The sequence below is a fragment of the Aethalodelphis obliquidens genome, unplaced genomic scaffold (genome assembly GCF_003676395.1).
Source record: "Aethalodelphis obliquidens isolate GAN/ISIS:26980383/991018 unplaced genomic scaffold, ASM367639v1 scaffold38, whole genome shotgun sequence".
NCBI lineage: Eukaryota > Metazoa > Chordata > Mammalia > Artiodactyla > Delphinidae > Aethalodelphis > Aethalodelphis obliquidens.
The window spans coordinates 12,301,575-12,318,886 of NW_020837982.1; the positions used below are offsets into that span (position 1 = coordinate 12,301,575).

A 17,312-nucleotide genomic window follows, 5' to 3' on the forward strand; every position below is an offset into this window, starting at 1 on the left:
GAGTAATAAGTGAACAAGATGATACGAGATGGTGAAAGAGCTAAAAAAATATATAGAACAGGCTATAGGATAATGGCTGGGAGAAGGAAGCTGTTTTAGCAAGGATGGTCAGTGAGGCCTCCTTAAGGAGGTGGCGCTTGAGCTGAGGCCTGAGTGCCAGGAGGACCCAGCCATGCTTTGATCTCAGGGAAGACCATCCCCGGCAGAGGACGCTTGGGAAAGCCCAGGGGAGGCTCACTTTGACTTCCCTGGTCAAGGAAGCTGGTCATCAAGCACCAGTGACTTACATCGATGGGATTCCTGAGAAACTAGGATTTTGGCATGCTTTCATACTCCTTTATGTTTTTACTATGAAATCAGAACTTTATTGTTAAAGTGACCGAGCATCGATAGAAACTATAAAGCAAAATAAATAAATAAAAAGAAAAGAAAAATTTTAAATAGCAGACACCATTTCTAGCTAAAATCAGAGGAATACAGATTCCTGGCGTAATGACGGGAACACAGGAAGTTGCCATCAACATGAAACAAAGAGAAAGTTCTGGGTGAAATACCCAAGTTCCCACTCCTGATTCCTGGTCAAGGGCTCTATGTTTAGATAGAAATTTTTTTTTTTTTTTTTTTTTGCGGTACGCGGGCCTCTCACCGTTGTGGCCTCTCCCGTTGCGGAGCACAGGCTCCGGACGCGCAGGCTCAGCGGCCATGGCTCACGGGCCCAGCCGCTCCGCGGCACATGGGATCCTCCCGGACCGGGGCACGAACCCGTGTCCCCTGCATCGGCAGGCGGACTCTCAACCACTGCGCCACCAGGGAAGCCCTAGAAAGAAATTTTATTTGTGAATTGGTTGTACATTTACAAAGTTAAAAAAAAAAAAAAGCATAAAAGCAGTATATTCAGAGAAAAATCTCCCTTCCTTGAGCCCCTGTCTCTTTTCCACCCCTAACCCAGTTCCTTGGCCCAGGAGGGGGCGGGGGTGTGTGTGAGGATGCGGGTGGAATATATGATCAGTCTCTGTTTAAACCCAGCCCTGCGGAATGTTCTGTTGCTTTGAGGCAGAAGAGAAGGTTTGGAATAAGGGTGGGGTGAGGAAGAGGGAGGGCCAGCCGCGGTGAGAGCTCACTTTTTAAGGCCCAGTCTCCAGAACTTTCCAGAACTGCTCATTCCCCAAGCTGGAGGAAGGAAATGCTTTCCCCTCCCGCCAGGCCTAAAGAAAGCTTCACTTTCCTCCTCTTGAGCAGAATTGGGAAAGTGGATGCAGTGGCCGCTTCCTTCTCTCCTTTACAGCTCCCTTCAGGCTCAGTCTGCGCCATCTGACCGAAAGCACTCTCTGTCTCAATCCAGTTTATCGGCATATCAACACCTCTTTAAATTGAGTGCAAATTTTAAAGCCACTACTAAAAATATTAAAATGATTTCTCCACCCCCTGCTTTAGCCTATTTATAATTTCAGCTGGTGTATCATCCCGGGTGTATTTTTGCCGTCTGCTATATAAAGTAGAACCTTCTTTTGTTAGCATGCGTGTGGATGATTTCACTGAGCTGAACCCCGCCTCATGCTTCTTTCTCGAATTCCAGATTGCTTACTGGGAAGTGTTTGATGGGTCAGTAATCAGAGAGTTGGAAGGTTCCTTGTCCGGGGCTGTCAATGGCATGGATATCACCGTGGAAGGAGTGCACTTTGTCACAGGTCAGTCCTGGGATAAGAGAAGAAAGCCAAGCCCAGCTTATTTAAATGGGAAAGTGGAACTCCCAGGCGGGAGGCAACTGGAAGTGACCACAAAAGGGTCTAAAGGGCAACGTGGTTAGATTCAGGCCCGAACACTGCAGCCGGTGTGGCTGGGAAAGAAAACTCCAGAAGCCACATTTCAATGAGAGGAAACATTTGCTCATGAGCCTTAGGGACACAAATATAAACCTAAGCTTCCACTGCGTGGTTTTTTTGTGGTGGACAGCGATGAAAGAAATGGGCCTTTACACGATATTGTAAACCAATTATACTTCAATTTAAACAAATTAATTAATTAAAAAAGAAAGAAAGAAAGAAATGGGCCTTTACATGGGCTGGGCTGTCCAGCCTGCCTTGCTCTGCTATTTCCTACTGAAGTCTTAAATGCCAGGCTTTTCGGTCAGCATTTCCAGGGGGCATTTGCCACACAATGTGCCCACTGCAACAGCATCAGTCCCATTTCTTGCAGCCTCTTTGATTCTTCCGGACAGTAACCAGTTAATGTTCCAAATCAATAAAAGTTTCACAAACACATTTATGTAAAGCATGATATAAAATTAGACATGGTATGATCCTAATCACATATTCAGATGTATATCTGTGTAACTTACAGAGAAAAGACCGGAAGGAACTAAACCAAGATGTTACTAGTGGTTCTTTCTGGATGGTGGGATCAAGGGTGATGTCACCTCTTTACATTTTTTCCCCCCAAATTAACTACAACAGATCTAGATTTTTATAATCAAGGAAAAGAGTGTTTATAAAGAAAGGTTTTTCTTCCTTTAAATCGGCACATGGGGAATGTATTGAAAACGATCCAGTAATTTAAAATCAGGACTGTTTCTCTCTGTTCTGTTGCAGCAATGCCGTGTAACTGCTTTGTCATTTTCAGGTGGAAATGACCGTCTTGTCAAAGTTTGGGATTACAATGAGGGTGAAGTGACTCACGTTGGGGTGGGACACAGTGGCAACATCACCCGCGTCCGGATAAGCCCAGGAAATCAGTACATCATTAGCGTGAGTGCCGATGGGGCCATTTTGAGATGGAAGTACCCATTTCCCTCATGAAACATTGGAGACCTCCTGGATTCACAGCATTGAATACCGTCCTGTTGGAGGCTGAGCTTAGATAACTCCACGACTAGTCTTGCTTTCTCACACCTGTGTGTCTGTGCTTTGGTCAAAATACTTTATCTACAAGTTTCTCCTTTCCTTTATAGAATGCATTTTACATTCTCGAATTGTATATTAAAACTGAGACGTGTTCAAGAATAATTCGTCCAGACTGTAAAGTTTTTTTATTATGAGTAAGTTCCCAGTTGTTGGTTTCTTTTCATAATCTCCCTTCTATGACTCTGCAAAACCCACAGCCCTTCCTCATAATTTGTCCACAGATAACCATTGCTGTTAGTCTCTAAAAATAAGGAAGGTGAATTTACCTTCTTTTTTTTTTTTTTGCGGTACGCAGCCCTCTCACTCTTGTGGCCTCTCCAGTTGCGGAGCACAGGCTCCAGACGCACAGGCTCTGCGGCCATGGCTCACGAGCCCAGCCGCTCCGCGGCATGTGGGATCTTCCCGGACCGGGGCGCGAACCCACGTCCCCTGCATCGACAGGCGGACTCTCAACCACTGCGCCACCAGGGAAGCCCCGAATTTATCTTCTTAATCAGCATTTCATTGGTCAAGCTGCCTGGGGCAAGACGTGGGTTTGGATCCAGATCTTGGGTGGGGTTTTTGTTTTGTTTGAACTCTCTGATACTCCGTTTTGTAAAGCAAGAATACCTGCTCAAAAAGTGATTGTGAGAATTAAGTGAAATAATGTATTAAAGCATCGGCAGCGTTCATGACACAGAGTAGAAACTTCAATACGAATTATGGTGCTTTCTCAAAGAAAATGTGTGTCGGGGATCTTGGGGGTAATTATCAAAGGTGAAATTTCATAGATGTTTTTCTGGAGTTAACCATAAAATCTTTCTCCTCTGCTTACCATTAGAAGAGCGATGGAATGGACCTTGTGTATTGACCGTCCAACCAGGGACGGTGTCCTTTTCCAGGGAGCGTAAATAACGGTATTTCCCATAAACACTTCAAGTCTCTAATTCACAGGACAGTCTTTTGTTCTGTGCATATTCTTTATCCTTTACCTAATGCTTTTTTTCGCCCCCTGCATCAGGTAACCAACCTGCTGCTGCCCTATTTGACATATCAAGGTGGATATTTAATAAATGATGACCACTTTATTCATCAGATAATAAGTAACATTTCAGGGCATTCATGTGATAAGCCTCCTGCTAATCTCTTGTTGAGCTAGAAATTGATGAGAAATTCACTTTGCGAGACTGCCGGATTAACGTGACAGTTACAAGATAACGTGAGGGAGGTCCCCAGGGAATCAAGGGCAAGGCAATGCCAAGTCAGTTCTTATTGGGCAACAATTCAGCTGGGATTTTGCGTTAAGGAGTGAACGTGAGACCTCCTGGGAGGCGCGCCCGGGAGCTGGAAAACTTCCTGGTGAGCAAATACTGAGGCTGGAAAGATCTAAGCTGCGGGGTTGTGTCAGTCCACAGACCCTGCTCGAGTTCCGGCTTCTCTGCTTACGGGTCGTGTGGCCTCAGCCCATTGCGTTAACCTCTCTGAGCCCGTTTCTCCACCAAATAAACCGAGGACGGTCAAGTCTCGCTTGCAAGTTTTGATAAACGCCCTAACCTAGTCTGTAATTTAAACAAGCAAACCACAACCAATCCCGGGTGTTTCTACACGCGCCTTCCAGTTCGGGTCCCAGGATGGCGGGTCCCGCAAAGGCTCTGCCTCCCCTGCGGGGCAGACGGGCTGGAAGGAGGTGGCGCCATCTGTCCGCACACACCTGAGCCTGCGGCGGAACCAGCGGTACCAAGGTACTCTCCACCCGTTCACCGCCCCCAGGGCGCGTCTCTCGCTACGCCGGAGGCTGCCCTCTGGGGAACCTTCCTTTCCCTTCTTTTCACCTTCGCCTGGAGGTAATTACAAGAAATTTAGCAACAGCCACGGCTTTGCGATTTACTAGGGCGTTCACATTTATCATTCCTCTATTACTTTCACAGCTTGAAGGCTGGGAGCGGACTAGGAGCAGAGGTTAAATTCAGGTCGGTAGGTTTAGGAGAGGTTAGGAAGTGGGAGGGAACCTGAGCTCTGCGCTCCAGTGCTTTTATTCCTGGTCCGAGCGGCGGGGGCGGGACCCGACGGGGGTGGGGGCGGCGGGGCGCTGCCCGGGGCGGGCCCTACGGCCTGATTCCCGCGCGGGGCGGGGAGGCCCCGCCCTTGGCTCCGCCTCCGCCCGATTCCCGCACACCTGGCCCGCAGGTAGCCGGCTCCCGGGTGCCTTTCCGAGCCTGGAAGGGCCTGTTGGCTGCTCGTCTGTCCGGCGTCTGGAGGCTGGGGCCTCCGCTCCGGGAGGGGCGCCGGCGGGAGCCATGGACCCGGGCGCGGGGGCCGCGCCCGGAGAGGGGGCGCCCGCGCCCCGGCCCCGCCGCCGCCGCTCCCTGCGCCGCCTGTTTGGCCGCTTCCTGCTGGCGCTGGGCAGCCGCTCCCGCCCCGGGGACTCGCCGCCCCGGCCCCAGCCCCAGCCGGGACACGGCGATGGCGACGGGGAGGGAGGTTTTGCTGGCCCCCCGGGCCCGGATCCAGCTGCTCCCGGAAGCCCCGGGGAGGAGTGCCCGCCCCGACCCCAGCCCCAGCTCCCCGCCGGCGACGGGGCGCGGATCCCGGGAGCTCAGGGCTTGAAGAACCACGGCAACACCTGTTTCATGAACGCCGTGGTGCAGTGTCTCAGCAACACCGACCTGCTGGCCGAGTTCCTGGCGCTGGGGCGCTATCGGGCGGCGCCGGGCCGCGCCGAGGTCACCGAGCAGCTGGCGGCGCTGGTGCGCGCGCTCTGGACGCGCGAATACACGCCCCAACTTTCCGCCGAGTTCAAGGTAGGCAGCGCCGGGCTGCCTCCAGCCTTGGCCGCTCGGCGGCAGCCACGTTCCGGCCTTTAGGGTTTCCCTTCTGGACCGTTGGGTGCTCCATCAGGAAAGGGGTTTCTTGGGGACTTCTCTAGATGGCATTTGCCAGTTAAGCCTCGGATTATCGCTTCTTTTTAAAATTAAATTTATTTTTACATTTTTATTTAGTTTTGTCTGCGTTGGGTCTTCGTTGCGGTGCGCGGGCTTCTCATTGCTGTGGCTTCTCTTGTTGCGGAGCACGGGCTCTAGGCGTGCGGGCTTCAGCAGTTGTGGCACGCGGGCTCTAGAGCGCAGGCTCATTAGTTGTGGTGCACGGGCTTAGCTGCTCCTCGGCATGTGGGATCTTCCTCGACCAGGACTGGGGCCCGCGTCCCCTGCATTGGCAGGCGGATTCTTTTTTTTTTTTTTTACACGTTTAAGTTTATTCAAATTTATTCAAAGCAATCTGGTTTCATATGTATTATGCTATTGGAAATAGTCTCATATTTTGTTTTTTTTTTAACATCTTTATTGGGGTATAATTGCTTTACAATGGTGTGTTAGTTTCTGCTTTATAACAAAATGAATCAGTTATACATATGTTCCCATATCTCTTCCTTCTTGCGTCTCCCTCCCTCCCACCCTCCCTATCCCACCCCTCCAGGCGGTCACAAAGCACCGAGCTGATATCCCTGTGCTATGCGGCTGCTTCCCACTAGCTACCTACCTTACGTTTGGTAGCGTATATATGTCCATGCCTCTCTCTCACGCGCCACCAGGGAAGCCCACAGCCTTTGTTTTGAGTTGATTAGTGTGTCAGCGCTTGAGGCGGGTGAGTGCAGGGAGCTGGTGGATTTGAGCGAATTCAGCGTTTCTGCACTCAGCAAACATTAGTTGAAGTATCGGAGGACTGTTCTAACACCAGGGATAGAGGGTTTCCACTCTAGTTTCCAGTGTGGTGCGGGGAGTCGAACTTCGAAGGCCAAGGTCTGGGAGGAAGGAGGTGAATGATGAGAAGGACGCAGCCAGGCCAAGATCTAGGAGTAATCCCCACAGGGGGAGGGAACAGCAATTGCAAAGACCAGAGGCCTGAAGGAGCTGAGAACTGGAGGCGTGAAAAAAACTCGGGTGGCTCTTGCCCAGAAGAGTAGAGTGGGGAGGAGATGAGGTTGGCCAGATCATGTAAGGTTTTGGAGGCAATGGTAAGGAGTTTGGCTTTTATTCTAAGCCCATCGAAAGCTGAGAATCTGTGTGCCAGGTACTGTGCCGAGGGCCTGGGAGAGGCAGTGGGTGTGCTATATTGGAGGTGGCATGCTTTTGCTTAGTGTGAATGAAATCCCCTAGGATGCGTTAGCGTGGGTTTGTATCCTTTGTTCCTGGGGTCACGGTCTACTTACTGGGTATGCTGCAGGGTCATGAGGCTTTGGAAGTTATGTGTATCACTTCACCCAGGATTAAAGCGGGGCATTTGTTTGGGGTCCCAGTTGGATTAAAGAGTGCTGATAATTGACGCGCATGGCTGGCTTCCTGCTAAAAAACCACAGTTCTGGGCAGAGAGCTGAAGCTCCCCAAAGACTAGGGATTGTTGTTCTTGGGGGAGAGGGAACTTGTCAGTGTTCATTCCACAAGCATCACCGCTCTTGAGTTTCAGCCTGAGAAAGCAATCCTTGCCATGTGACCCACGAGGATGCCAACCCCCACCGTCCTCCCTCCTGCTTCCACTAGTGAAGCACTGTTCTGCAGGCGTCAGTGGGTCAAATGGGTGTCAGTAATATCTCCTTTTGGCATCATTTGCTTTTTAAATGTGAGAGGCAGTATCCTTCAGTGGTTCAGAGCAAGGTCTTGGTTACCTTGAGCAAGTTACTAAAATCTCACCTGTGCCTCAACTTTCCTTATCTGTAAAATGGGACTCTAGCGGTACCTACCTTCTTATAGGGTTTGTTCTGAGGGTAAAATGAGCTAATTATAATTCCTCACTTGCAGAGACCTGGAGGGAGGGAGGTAATCCTGTGTACCTTTTCTATTGCTCCGTGCATTCTCATCCAGTTACTGCAGGAATGGGAGAGACGGGAGTAGCTTGAAAAGTCTTCCAAATTAGTAATCACCTTCCATGACTCACCAGCGTTTCCTGTCTCTCTCAAATCCTGCTCTCAAATCCCTAGAGCCAAGAAGCTCCCTGTGAGCCTCGGGGAGCTGAAGGATAATCAAACTGTTAATATGTTAGTAAGGGTGTTATAAGCCAGGGGTTCCTGGAACTTTCCTGGTAGGCAGCCTTGGAGAGAGTGGGGAAGGATTCCAGAATCTGTGCTTTTAAACCTTGGGGATTGAAATCTAGGTGGGCTCCTTTTATTTTACAGATGAGGAAACATTTATTCATTCAACAAATACTGAGTGTCTAGATACTATACAGGGAGCATGGAACACATGTGGGGTGATGAGTGCAAAACCTGATCCTGGGGCTCCTCTCCTGGAGCTTACGGTCCAGTGGGAGAGATGGATGTGTGTGAAGTAATACCACGGGCCCACGATTAGAACTGGGGACAAGTGCTACAAAATAAAGATGCTCTATTTACAGTAGCCAGGACATGGGAGCAACCTAAGTGTCCATCGACAGACGAATGGATAAAGAAGATGTGACACATATATACAATGGAATGTTACTCAGCCGTAAAAGGAAACAAAATTGAGTTATTTATAGTGAGGTGGATGGACCTAGAGTCTGTCATACAGAGTGAAGTAAGTCAGAAAGAGAAAAACAAATACCGTATGCTAACACATATATATGGAATCTAAAAAAAAAAAAAAAAGGTTCTGATGAACCTAGGGGCAGGACAGGAATAAAGACACAGACATAGAGAATGGACTTGAGGACACGGGGAGGGGGAAGGGTAGGCTGGGACGAAGTGAGAGAGTGGCATGGACATATATATACTACCAAATGTAAAATAGACAGCTAGTGGGAAGCAGCTGCATGGCACAGGGAGATCAGCTCTGTGCTTTGTGACCACCTAGAGGGGTGGGATAAGGAGGGTGGGAGGGAGACGCAAGAGGGAGGGGATATGGGGTTGTATGTATGCATATAGCTGATTCACTTTGTTATAAAGCAGAAACTAACACACCATTGTAAAGCAATTATACTCCAATAAAGATGTTAAAAAAATAAAAATAAAAAATAAAGATGCTCTACGGCAATTCTGGCAGGAGGACGTGATTGTTTGGGGAAGGTGGTGTGAGGAGGTGGGCTAGGAAGTCTTCCCAGGAGAGGGAACCATTGAGTTGAGTTTTGAAGGATGAAGGGTCAGCTAAGGACATGGGAGGGTGGGAAAGTGCATTATAGTTCCTGAGACTGAAACTGCCAGTCACTGAGGGGGTGGGGCTGGGCAGGATAAATGCCTGATAAAATGAATTGATGAAAGCCTATGTGGCTGGGGGGAGGGGCTGGAGAATGGGTTTGGGAGAAGCCACAGAAGGTTGTGTAGAGGAGTTTGGTCTTTAAGAGGGATTATTAGCTTCAGACCGAGGAAGGGAGGAAGTTGAGAAGCAGCCAGCAGGCTGGAGTGAGTTACTCCAGCGCAGCCACCCAAAAAGGATGGGTCTGTGGTGTTCCCCCTCCCTGGGCCCGGAGTCACCCAGCTTCCCAGTGATAGTAGGACTTAAGAGCAAATGAATAAATACATTTTAAAAATCCTGTCCATGGTATTATCCATAATACTTTGATTTCTAATGATGTAATTCAATGTATATAACTATAAAAAATTGGAAAATGCTAACATGTAAAAAAAAAAAAAAAAAAGATCTGGAACTGCACCCCCTGGAGGTAACCATCACTGCTGTGTTGATGTGCTTCAAATCATGTACAAACAATTGGAAATTCTAGTTTTGTATCCTGCTGTTTTCAGTTAAGTATTATCATAAGACTTTCTCCTGGTCATTAAAATGTTTTATAAAACTTAATTTTTAATGATTGTGTAATATCTCATTAAATGAACCAATCCCTAGGGAGAGGTTTATGTACTGTACAATTTTCCAGCTACCATGCTACATTGAAAATTCTTGTATTTAAATCGTCGTCCTCAGCTCTGATCATTTCCATAAGGTTAATTCCTTGAAGTGAAACGACATGGTCAAAACAAAGATGACTGTTTTGTCCTTTTTATGTTTCTTGATTTTTTTTTTTTGCTGTCCGCGGGCCTCTCACTGTTGTGGCCTCTCCCGTTGCGGAGCACAGGCTCCGGACGCGCAGGCTCAGCGGCCATGGCTCACGGGCCCAGCCGCTCCGCGGCATGTGGGATCTTCCCGGACCGGGGCACAAACCCGTGTCCCCTGCATCGGCAGGCGGACTCACAACCACTGCGCCACCAGGGAAGCCCTGTTTCTTTCTTTTTAAATCAATTTTTATGAGGTATAAATTATGTACAGTGAAAGGCACCCATTTTTAAAAATTGAGTTATATGTGAGATATAACACTGTGTAGGGTATATAGTACATTGGTTTGATACATTTGTATTGCAGTATGACTGCCAATAGTAGCATTGGTTAACACCCTTATCTCGTCATGTAATTATCATTTCTTTTAGCTCTGGGAACAATTAAGATCTAGTGTCTTAGGAAGTTTATCGTTTATAGTACAGTTTTGTTGTCTATAATCACTGGACGGGTACACTTCATTTCATTGTACTGTGCAGATATTGCGTTCTTTACAAATTGAAGGTTTGTGACAACCCTGCGTCAGTCAAGTCTATCAGCGCCCTTTTTCCAAGAGCCTTTGCTCACTTTGTGTCTCTGTCACATTTTGGTCATTCTCACAGTATCTACAACTTTTTCATTGTTACTATATTTGTTATGGTGATCTGTGATCAGTGATCTTTGATGTTACTATTATAATTGTTTTGGGCTGCCGTGAACTGCGCCTATATAAGATAGTGAACTTAATAAATGTGTGTGTTCTGACTGCTCCACCAACCGGCTGTTCCCCCACCTCTCTCCCTGTTCTTGGGCCTCCCTCTTCCCTGAGACACACAATATTGTAATTAGGCCAATTAATAACCCCACAATGACCTCTAAGAGTTCAAGTGAAAGGAGAGGTCAATCCATGCGGCAAATGTCATAGTGGTCTTATTTTTGGAAATTGCCCCAGTTACCCTGACCGGTCAGCAGCCACCAACATGGAGGCCAGACCCTCCACCAGCAACAGATTAGACTCGCTGAAGGCTCAGATGATGGTCAGCATTTTTTTAGCAATAAATTGTTTTAGTTATTTATTTTTGCCATTTTATTTTTTTTGAATTTTATTTTATAATCAATTGTTTTTTAATTAAGGTCTGTAGGTTGTTTTTTTTAGACAATGCTATTGTACATTGTACTACTGTAGTGTTAAGAGACTACAGAATAGTGTGAATGTAATTTTATATGCCCTGGGAAACCAAAAAATTCACGTGACTCGCTTTATTGAGATATTTGCTTTATTATGGTGGTCCGGAACTGAACCTACAATAACTCTGAGGTCTGCCTGTACCATGTATCAGTCTCCAGGACTTATTTATCTACTAGTTAAAACTGTGTACCCTTACATACCATCTGTCCCATCTCTCCACCCTCAGCCCCTGATAAACCACTGTTTTATTTTCTGCTATTCCAATTTCAATTGTTTTTTAGATTCCACATGTAAGAGGTATCATACACTATCTGTCTTTCTCTGTCTGACTTATTTCAGCATAATGCCCTCAAGGTCCATCCACATTGTTGCAAGTGGCAGAATTTCTTTTCTCGGGGCTGAGTAAAAATTTTAAGTGTAGAATCTGCTGAGTTTTGACATGTATGTACCTGTATAATCACCATCCCAATTTTAAGTATTTATTGTTTTTTAGTTTTTAGTTCAATTTTGTTGGGCTTGATTATTTTTAGTACCCACATTGACACATTTCTTTCCAAATGATTATATCAAGTCGTAGATACATCAGCAATGCGTATTTTCCTAAGTATTGGTTATTCTCTCTTATTAATTTATTGAACAAAAAGAAATAGCATCTTGTTTTTACATTTGTTTTTTTGATTAGGAGTGAGGTGTTGGATTTTTCTGTGCTTTTTTTTTACTAGTTGTAAGACTGCTCTTGGAATTGTCTGCTCATGTCGTTTGTCTGTCCGTTCTGCCTCGGTCTTAATGTTCTTTTTTCTTGTTTCTGTAAGTTCCTTAACTCTAGTCATATTTGCTGCACATATTTTCTCCCAACTCTCTCCTCCTCCCTACGGAAAGTTTTAGATTTATTTATCTCATACCTTTTGATAAACATTCTATGTTATGTACTTCTAGTTTTTCTCTGGCTATATTAAGAATTTCAGCCATCTGGAATTTATCGTAGCTCACGTGCTTAAGGATCAATTTTAGACTAACAATTTTAGACGTACAGTAGGCCTCAAGCGATACGGCGGAGGCATTGCTTTTTAAAAACAAGGATACCTTCATCACTTGTATGTTTTGGAAATTCTGGACAAAACCAGTAAGACATGAAGTGGAAATGGAAAAAACAATATATTGAACAGAAGGAAAATTACTAAATCGTTCTAGAAATCCGTATTTTAGAATGATGGCTGTCGCTAATGGGTTCAGGTACAACACAGTCAAAAGCAAGACCCATTTAGAAACATATAAAAATGAGATTTCGTACCTAAAACCAACCCAATGTATGAAATAAGTAGGACTGCTTCTTAAAACAAATATGTTATAAATTATCAGTGGTGAGAGGAAGAAATACACACACACACACACACACACACACACACACACACACACACACACACACACACACACACACACACGGATAGAGCTATGCCATATTGCAGGGTAGAAATACCAAATATTGCCATTCATCTCTCCCAAGTTAAATCCCAAGGATTTAGCTTTCATGCAGTTCTAGTTACATTTCAATAGACTTTCTATGGGAATGTTTTCTGTAGAATCAGGAGGTAAAGTTATCTTAAAAAACTCTGTAAAATACCTGACAGATACTGTTATAATTGGGAAGAGACCAATAAAGAACAGTGTTCACTGTTAAAAAAATTCACAATGTACAAGTTAAAATGAAAAAGAAAATTACCTGTGGTCCCATCTTTCTATAACCGTTTGTTAATGTTTTGCCATACATTTTCTGGTCTTTTACCTTTCTATCTATAAATATATTTTTAAAATCTCAAATATACATTTTTGCTGTTTTTTTTTTTTAACGACAGGATTATTTATCTTCTTTTCTCATTAGTATTTCCTGAAGCATAATTTTTAAGGCCATCTGGTATAAGTGTGTAGTAAGTTCTCCCCAGATAACTTTGAGATATCTTTGCTTGGATCTCTCATTTCCTTAGGCTAAACCTCTTAAAGTGGAATCACTGTGTTTATAAAGAGGGACATTATTGAGGCCTTATCTTGTCTGTCTTCTCGAAGTTGTCAAATTCTTTCTGGAAAGGTTGTGTGGCTTTATGGCCAGACTAAGAAGACAAGAGTGTCAGTCTTAAAGGATCAGCCTGATTAGCAGGAGAGGAATGGATCTCACATGGAAGAAAGAATAAGGAAAGGTATAGCCCATAGAAGTGGGAAAGTATGTTTGGGGCACCCGAGTGGCTCCTTTACCTGGAGCTTTGAAACATGAGATGGAGTGGTGAGTGATGGATGGGGCCAGACTGGAGGAATCTGGATTATTAGGTGGTGAGTCAGCGAGTCGGGAAGGGTTTGGGTGGGGACAGGACATTACCAGCTGGGCTGTGGGAAGAAGGGTCTGTCCTGTCCTGCAGGCAGTGGGTGGTCAGGGGGAGGTGCTGGGGGCCGGGCTCCCCTCGAGGTAGGTGTTGCAGTCTGGATCAGTGGGAGTTAGGACTCAGCAGTGGGAATGGGACTCTGGTGAAGGGGTGGGATGGAAACAGTTGGGAAGGCAGACTCAGAATGCTTGATTGATGTGGGTGTGAGATGGAACCTGCAAGAGGACCCTGACACAGGGTCCTGCAAGAGGACCCTGACACTAAGCTGATTTTAGAGATTTCAAGCCGGAGGGGCTTGAATGTTAGTACTAAGGATGTAGGTTTGAGGGAGGCTGGGAGGTAGGGTTGCCAGGTAAAATACATGATGCCCAGCTCCATTTGAGTTTCAGATAAACAATAACTTGTTAGTAGAAATATATTCCCAATATTGCCTGGGACATACTTATACCACAAATATTACCATTATTTACTGCTTATTCAAGGTTCATTTTATTTGCTAATTGGGCAGCCCTGCTTGGGGGTCAAAGTGCAGAGAAGCCTAGACCCTCCAGTGCACCCAGGCTAGTGTGTTTCAACTAAAGACTCAGAACCAGCATTTCAGTTAATTAAATCTTGGATTTCACTTCGGCTCATCCTAAAGTTTCCTTTAAGTCTCAAGGAAAGATGAAAAAAAAGGAAAAGAAGAAAAGCCCAGGGCCTTTGATTAGACTGGCCTTGGTGAGATCTGCTGGGTTCACAGCTTTGCTCACACAGCTACCTCGGGTGGGCATGAACAGAGGAGAGGCCTACAGGGGACAAGGCCTGCCTTGTGCACTCACACAGAAAAGGGGGTTTGCTTACATTCAGATGCTCGTGCTTGCACAAAAAAGACCCTGGAAGGATGCTACGTAAGAAAATGTTCAAAGTGTCCTCCCTCTGGGGAGGGGAGGGGCACCCAGGCCTGGGAAGACTTTTCGTTACTGTTCTTTTTATATTTTGAATTATTTTTTTTTAAGTAGGTGCATATATTACCCTTTGAAATAAACTTTTTGAAAGCTGGAACATGCATTTACCCAGAAAATGACAAAGCTGTCACCTTGTCTAACAGGACAGCATGAAGGGCACAGGAATGTGGGTGTTGTAGCCCCAGGCCCTAGACTAGTGCCTGGCCCCTAGTAGACACTCAACAAATAAGTATTTATTAAAGGGATTAAGGACTGGCCCAAACATTTTGTGATCTAACCACAGAAGGAGATGTTTGCACTTCTCAAGTTTCATTCATTTTAGGAAGAGGCAGTGAGGGAACCACATGCGTGGTATTTAAGGAAGCCCACTTCACTGGGCCATGTGGTCGTTCTCAAAGGGGAGAGCTGATGCCGTGCGAATGAAGGAAACCACCGTGGAGAGAGAGGGACAAGAAGCTGTCCACCTTTGGGGTGAACAGAGAGAGACAGTGTGGAAATAGACTGAGGGTGTGGGTGGGGGGCCAGGTGAGCGTACCCCTCAGCAATCCAAGGACCAGAGCTTCAGGGAGGAGCGATGATCACTCTATCAAAACATTCTACCGTGTGATCCAGCAATCCCACTCCTGGGTATATTTCTAGAAAAAAATGAAAACACTAGTTTGAAAAGATACACGCACCCCAATGTTCATAGCAGCACTATTTACATTAGTCAAGACATGGAAGCAAACTAAGTGCCCATCAACGGACAATTGGGGACTTCCCCGGTGGCGCAGTGGTTAAGAATCTGCCTGCCAATGCAGGGGACACGGGTTCGAGCCTTGGTCAGGGAAGATCCCACATGTCGCGGAGCAACTAAGCCCGTGTGCCACAACTACTGAGCCTGTGCTCTAGATCCCGCGAGCCACAACTACTGAGCCCACGTGCCGCAACTACTGAGACCACCTGCCACAACTACTGAAGCCCACACGCCTAGAGCCTGTGCTCCACAACAAGCGAAGCCACCACAATGAGAAGCCCACGCACTGCAACGAAGAGTAACCCCCGCTTGCTGCAACCAGAGAAAGCCCGCACGCAGCAACGAAGACCCAACACAGGCAAAAATAAATAAAATTAAATGTTAAAAAAAATCTTAATCATTAAAAAAAAACAGTTGGATTAAGAAGATGTGGTATAAACATCCAATGGAACATTTCTCAGCCATAAAAAAGAATGAAATACTGCCATTTGCAGCAACGTGGATGGACCTGGAGAATATTATGCTTAGTGAAGTAAGTCAAAGGCAAATACTATATGATATCACTTACATGTGGAATCTAAAAAATAATACAAATGAATCTATATTCAAACAGAAACATATAGCACAGGGAACTCTACTCAAAAGAATCTAAAAAAGAGTGGATATATGTATAACCGATTTACTTTGCCGTACAGCAGAAACTAACAACATTGTAAATCAACTATACTTCAATAAAAATTAAAATAAAATAAAATAAAAAAGAAACAAAACAAAACGGAAACAGACTCACAGACATAGAAAACAAACTTGTGGTTACCAAAGGGGAAAGGGACAAATTAGGGGTATGGGATTAACAGATACGAACTACCATACATGAAATAGATAAGCAACAAGGATTTACTGTATAGCACAGGGGATTATACCCATTATATTGTAACAACCTATAATGGAATAGAAGCTGCAAAAATACTGAATCACTACGCTGTACACCTGAGACTAACACAATATTGTAAATCAACTATACTTCAATTAAAAAAATATATATATACATATATTCAACAGACAACCCTGTGGGTTTTCAAAGGACAGGATACACAATGGTAGTCTTTCTGGAAAAAACGATGCCTCCTCCTATACAGAGAACCCTCACAGCATTTGGGGACACTGCCCTCCAAATGACAGGCTTTAGCAGGAAAGACCATTTCTCGCCCCAAGTTGTTTGTGACTTGTCATCCTGGTCAGGGCTGAAGCACGACCATGGGTAGGCTTGGTGCTTCCAGGTCCTTATTTGGATGTTTGAAGGGCCAAATTGCCCCTCAAAGTGTGGGCTTCTCACTGCAGTGGCTTCTCTTGCTTCATGGGCTCTAGGCGTGTGGGCTTCAGTAGTTGTGGCAGGTGGTCTCAGTAGTTGTGGCACGCGAGCTCAGTAGTTGTAGCTCGCGGGCTCTAGAGCTCAGGCTCAGTAGTTGCGGCGCACGGGCTTACTTGCTCCGCGGCATGTGGGATCTTCCCTGACCAGGGCTCGAACCCGTGTCCCCTGCATTGGCAGGCGGATTCTTAACCACTGCGCCACCGGGGAAGTCCCCAATTGTCCGTTGATGGGCACCTAGTTTGCTTCCGTGTCTTGGCTAATGTAAACATTCTTCTGTTCCTTTCAGAACGCTGTCTCCAAGTATGGCTCTCAGTTCCAAGGCAATTCCCAGCACGACGCCCTGGAGTTCCTGCTCTGGTTGCTGGATCGTGTGCACGAGGACTTGGAGGGCGCGGCCCGGGGGCTGGGGTCCGACAAGGTCAGTCGCCCTCGGAACAACACGTGGTGTTTGATTTTCTTTTTTCCCCTTGCGCGTTTACTCAGCTCTTCAAAACTCAATCTTGAGATTCAGATCCGTAGATGTTTGCGTATTCTGGGCGCTGTTCACACAGGACCGTTCCCTGCTTCTTCCTCTTTGCCCCTTTTGTTTTAGACCAGACGTTTCCTCCCATTGCAGTTCCTCATCCTCTTTAATCCCAGTGACACGGTGAATAGGGTTTCTGTTTGGTTTAAAGTTTGAAAAAAAAAATCTCCTTTTTGTCCAAAAAGTTTGGTCACCTGAGTCCATGGGTGCCATTGCTTATTGTTTTTAGATGCTTCCATTGTAACTCCACCCTTGCTTTTTCAGTTACTTATCCTACAGAGCAAGCGATTCCCAATCTTTTT

The 17,312-nt window shown here is 45.9% G+C and overlaps 2 protein-coding genes across 3 annotated transcripts in view; both read left to right on the top strand.

Annotated features, from left to right (window-relative positions):
• The window catches only part of CFAP52 (cilia and flagella associated protein 52), a 33,996-nt gene extending 30,811 nt beyond the window's left edge, over nt 1-3,185 (top strand). The window contains exons 13-14 of the mRNA XM_027131055.1: nt 1,577-1,688; nt 2,620-3,185. Coding sequence (XP_026986856.1) covers nt 1,577-1,688; nt 2,620-2,795 — 288 coding nt within the window. The 3' untranslated portion in view covers nt 2,796-3,185. The remainder of the gene's footprint in view (nt 1-1,576; nt 1,689-2,619) is intronic.
• Nucleotides 3,186-5,022: 1,837 nt separating this feature from the next.
• The window catches only part of USP43 (ubiquitin specific peptidase 43), a 62,394-nt gene continuing 50,104 nt past the window's right edge, over nt 5,023-17,312 (top strand). For both annotated transcript variants that reach the window (XM_027131056.1, XM_027131057.1), the window contains exons 1-2: nt 5,023-5,680; nt 16,774-16,905. In XM_027131056.1, the coding sequence (XP_026986857.1) occupies nt 5,177-5,680; nt 16,774-16,905 (636 nt within the window). In that variant the 5' untranslated portion in view covers nt 5,023-5,176. The remainder of the gene's footprint in view (nt 5,681-16,773; nt 16,906-17,312) is intronic.